The sequence below is a fragment of the Pteropus vampyrus genome, unplaced genomic scaffold (assembly GCF_000151845.1).
Source record: "Pteropus vampyrus isolate Shadow unplaced genomic scaffold, Pvam_2.0 Scaffold501, whole genome shotgun sequence".
Lineage (NCBI taxonomy): Eukaryota > Metazoa > Chordata > Mammalia > Chiroptera > Pteropodidae > Pteropus > Pteropus vampyrus.
The window spans coordinates 359731-364566 of record NW_011889282.1 but is presented as its reverse complement, the minus strand read 5'-3'; the positions used below and the strand labels follow the sequence as shown (position 1 = coordinate 364566).

General features: G+C 61.4%; 1 protein-coding gene across 1 annotated transcript in view; it reads left to right on the top strand.

Annotated features, from left to right (window-relative positions):
• ANO1 (anoctamin 1) overlaps nucleotides 1-4836 on the top strand; it is a 40354-nt gene that overhangs the window by 21031 nt on the left and 14487 nt on the right. The window contains exons 6-9 of the mRNA XM_023524850.1: nucleotides 1188-1389; nucleotides 1543-1654; nucleotides 2613-2670; nucleotides 4317-4417. Coding sequence (XP_023380618.1) covers nucleotides 1188-1389; nucleotides 1543-1654; nucleotides 2613-2670; nucleotides 4317-4417 — 473 coding nt within the window. The remainder of the gene's footprint in view (nucleotides 1-1187; nucleotides 1390-1542; nucleotides 1655-2612; nucleotides 2671-4316; nucleotides 4418-4836) is intronic.

Sequence of the window (4836 nt, the reverse complement as noted above, 5' to 3'; positions counted from 1 at the left end):
GGAGCGGCCTCTTGGCAGGAGGCCGAGGGTTTTCCGAGGAAAGCCCTGAGCCCAGCAGGGTGCCAGCACCTCACAGCGAGGCCGCCCCTCCACCAGGCTTTGTATGGCCGTGGTCATTTCTCTCGGGCAGGGTGTGGTCGCCCTTTAGTCACTCGAAGATGTGTGCAGAAGCCGAGTCACCGGCCAAAAGCGCGAAACAGTTTTCCTAGGAAACCGTGACCGCTGTGGTCTGTCTCCCTCGGGGTGAGCCAGCTACAGCCTCTCCAGGACGCGGAGACACACAGCAAAGCCCCGCACCTCCCCGGACGGTCCCCACAAACAAGGGGACCACCCTAGCGGGCGTGGGGCCCGCCCTCCACACCCTTAACAGATGTAAACGTGCAGGGTCCCAGGACACAGAGGAGTCGGCATGGTTGACAACGAGGCCACTGCCTCGTCCTCAGTGTGTCCTCAGGGTTGCGATTTGCAAGCTGCCTCACCCCTACAGCAGGACAGGGTGACGATGGGGTCTTCCCGTTGAATTAGGGTCTTCGAAAAACAGGGAAAGGAAGCCAGGCAGACAGACGGCCCCACACGGGACAAACTTGGCACCCGCCGCAGCCGTCTCCCACCCCGGTCTCGCAGGCAACCGCCAGCCTGAGTGTGATGGAATGTTCCGTCCAGCAGTGGGTTTGGCAAGATGAGGGGCTTGCTCTCTGGGACAAGCCAGAGGGAGTTGGTGGCTCTGGGAAGCTTGGGAGAAGGGACCCAGTCCTACCATCCCAGCCAGGTCTGCATCACTGACCACCCCCACCCCGGGGCCGCCGCAGCACGCGTCCCCATGAAACAGTACTCCACCGAGAGGTCACTGCTTCTGCTCAAGGTCACCAGGGTCAGGGAGAAGCTCCCAGCTAGCAGTCAGCCTTCTGTTGCACAAGCGGGGCTGGTAAATCCCAGCCCGTGTGCTGGGTGACCTGGCCTGGTCACCTGACCTCTCTGAACTTCAGTGTCCATGTCCCCTTCTCTAAATGAGAAACCAGCCCTCGTTCGTCTGTCTGCGATGCCCGCCCCGTAAAGCCCCTGCAGTGGGCGACTCGAAATGCCCGTCTCTGCTTTGAAGCTGAAGAGCTGCAGGGTCGGGAGGAGCTGGGCTAGGGAGGCCTGGTGAGCCCTGGGTGGCCCTGCCAAGGCGTCCCCTACCCCCGCAGGTTGCAGTGACCTTCGCCATCGTCCTTGGCGTCATCATCTACAGAATCTCCACGGCCGCTGCCTTAGCCATGAACTCCTCACCCTCCGTGCGGTCCAACATCCGGGTCACGGTCACAGCCACCGCGGTCATCATCAACCTGGTGGTCATTATCCTTCTGGACGAGGTCTACGGCTGCATAGCCAGGTGGCTCACCAAAATTGGTGAGTGTCCGAACCCCAGGGCCGCCCCGAGGCTCCTGCCTCCTGCTGTGGGGCCCTGGGCTGGGCGCTTACCGCCTCTGAGCCCTATTCCCATGAGAGCTGAACACAGCGGTCAGGCTGGATGCTCAGCAGCATGCATCTCACCCTTTTCAGAGGTCCCCAAGACCGAGAAGAGCTTCGAGGAGAGGCTGATCTTCAAGGCCTTCCTGCTGAAGTTTGTCAACTCCTACACCCCCATCTTCTATGTGGCTTTCTTCAAAGGCCGGTAGGACCGCAGCTACTGAAACTCACTGCCTTCCCCGTCCCTCCCCCCAGCCCCGCGGAAGCCTCCCCTCCCCGTCTCCTGCACGTGGGGGCCACCTGGGCTGGGCAGAGCAGTCACTGTGGCTCCCTCTGCTGCCAAGTTCAAGGAGAAGCCTGGCACCTGTTAGGGTTTCAGGCAGTGGGGACCCTGAGCAGTGGGGACCCCAGAGAGCAAGGACTCCCAGCAGTGAGCTGCGGGTGCGCGCATACTGGGTGCAGATGACTCAAGTGGGTGAGGGCCGTGGGAGAAGGTGTAAGAACACCGGCCAGCTTGGTGTTCCAGGCTGGTGGCGGGGTGAACCCCATGCCTGGACCTCTGGAGCCATCCTGGGCTTAGAGGGGCCCGTGGCCCACCCACCACGACTCTCTACCACCCCGCCCACTGCCCCTGGCTGGGGCTGGCAGGTCTGATCCTAGAACCCTGCCAGAAGGCTCCTTCATCAGCCTCGTGTGGTTTCTGAGTCCCATGACTGCCCTCCCCTGGGGCGCCAGAGCCCAGCCAGGGAGTCAAACCTCCCTCCACCCCAGAGCACCGGCACCAGCGAAGCAGACCCCCAGAGGGCCCCTCCCTGCACATCCCACAGGAAGCAGAGAGGCGGCCCCAGGGACCACCCCTCCCCAGCCTGTCCGAGGGCCCCGGGGTTCCTCGGCCCCACGGTGGCGGTGGTGGCAGGTGGCATGGTCTGTGCTCTGGCATCTCGCACCCTCCTGTTGAAGCCACATTTCTCGCCCCGATGTGGGTTTGGGCATTACACGAACACTCTACCAACAGGAAACCCTGGGCCCGCTTTTTAGCCGATGACACATCAGGGAGCAGGCTCCTGCTTCCAAAGCCACGGCTGGGCGCCCACCCCGCGTCCTCCCTCCCTCCCTGAGCCCTGGTTCTGTTCTCTGACCGCCCCCTCCCCCGACCGTTGCAGGTTTGTAGGACGCCCAGGCGACTACGTGTACATTTTCCGTTCATTCCGCATGGAAGAGGTAATTGATTGACACGGCCCCCCACACACACCCCCGCACACCCCCGGTGCCACCTCCCCGGCTCTGTCCGCACAGCAAGCCGTGCAGATGGTGCCGACTCCGCGACGGGGGAGCCCGCGTCTCTCCCCCAGGCATGAGCTTCGACCTCATTAGATGTGTCCGTCAGGATTACCCCTAAAAGGGGGAGTCTCTTCAGAGTCAGTGAAACGAAAAAATTATACCGTTTTTTTTTTTTTTTTCTTTTCTCTTAAGATCTTGAATGTTTTTCTCTTTGGTTAAGTGGAGTTAATGAGGGAAAAACAGAATCCGCTATATTTTATACTTTAACATTGTAATGCCCCCGTCTGTCCCCACGGACACTGTGCTGGTGACCTTGGCTTCCGCTCAGCACTGCGGCCACTGCGGGTCTGGGGGTGCCCCCGCCACCCTCTGCCACCAAGTCCTGGCCCATTGTCCATGGCACAGGCCTCAGGGGACACGGTCGGCGTCCCTAACTCCCAGAATAACGCAGCTTATCGGAAAGGAAGGGGGTCCTTCCAATGAAGAGCCCGTGAAACCCCTAGGAGCAGGCGGCATCGGTGCCGGGCGATGTGCCAGCCTGGGGCACAGCCTGGGGGTTCACCCACCCGGACATCCCAAGACGTGGGCGCCGTCCACAAGACTGGACATTTGCCCAAAGCCCAGACCGTGCTGTCCCATTACGACGCGCCCCTTACCTAGGTGGCACCGTTACACTCTCAGTGTTTGGAGACGTTGGGGACAAAGCAAGGCACATCTTTTTTTTTTTTTTTTTTTAATGAAATGATGGCTGTCCAAGACATATTTTTTTGGTAACAGTATAAACAGTTTTGCTGGGGACTCACAGGGGGGTCAGCTGTGCCGGGGGGGTTACCCAGCGTCCTTTGAGTTCTCTTCACCTGGACAGGTTGAGCTTCTCATCCATCACTTGCCCGCCCGGCCCCCAGCCTAAGGCAGCACAGCTCCCTAAGGACAGGGCGTTAGGCCTCTGCAGTCTCACCATGTGGCTTCCCAAATGCAGGGCCCGTGGACAGGCAGCCAGTGCCAGGGATAAGGGACCGATCCTGGGGGAGGACGGGGACCCCCGAGATCCAGCCGCAGCGCTCCCCGGCCCCATGGTCCTCTCCGAGCCTGGTTCCAGCCCCGCTGGCCCACAGGCCAGGGACACGAGCTTTCTGGGGCCGCTGTACCAAAGGACTATAGACTAGGTGACTCAAAATGACAAAACTTTGTTCTCGCCGGCTCTGGAGGCCAGATGTCTGGGATTGGGGTGTTGGCAGGGCTGCACTCCCTCCCAGGTTCCGGGGGCGGATTCTTCAGGCCTCCCCCCAGCTCCCGGTGGCCACCGGCTGTCCTTGGCACTCTCTGCATGTAGACACACCTCTGGGTGCCAGTGTGTTTCTCTCCTAGAAGGACACCAGGCATTGACTCAGAGCCACTCCACTCCAGTGTGGCCTCTTCTTAACCTGGTCCCAGCCACCAAGACCCCCTTTCCAAATTAGAGCCCATTCTGGGGTGCCAGGGTTGGAACATGGACCTGTCTTCATAGTGGAGCCGGGCTGCCCTCCCTGGGGCCGTGGTCCTGTCGCGGTGTCCTGGGGTCTGACGCGCTTGCTCTCTGCCCGCAGTGCGCCCCTGGGGGCTGCCTGATGGAGCTCTGCATCCAGCTCAGCATCATCATGCTGGGCAAGCAGCTCATCCAGAACAACCTGTTTGAGATCGGCATCCCGTGAGTCACGCCAGCTAGGGGCCCGGGGCCCGGGGGCCAGGCGGTGTGGGGCCTGGTGCCAGACGGGGAGGACAGAGCATGGTGGGCAAGGGGAGGGAGGGGCCGGCGATCCTCTGCCCCCCAGACCGGCTGAGGACGCAGGGTGCCAACGGCACCCCAAACCCACGTGCTCAGCAGGTGGAGGCCGTGCCTTCGGAACTGGGTCCCATTCCCTCCCTGAGGCACCCGGCCCTCTGGAGTTGGGGACATGTTGGATGATTTCCCATGATCCACTTCCTGTCTCCCCCGTGATGCTGACTTAGGGACACCTTCAGGGCCTCCCCATGGCTTTAGGTGGCCCATTGCCCTCCCTGTGCCTCTGTTTCCTTATGTCGCAAGCAAAGCAGTGACACTTGACCCTGACTCTGGGGGAAAGGAGG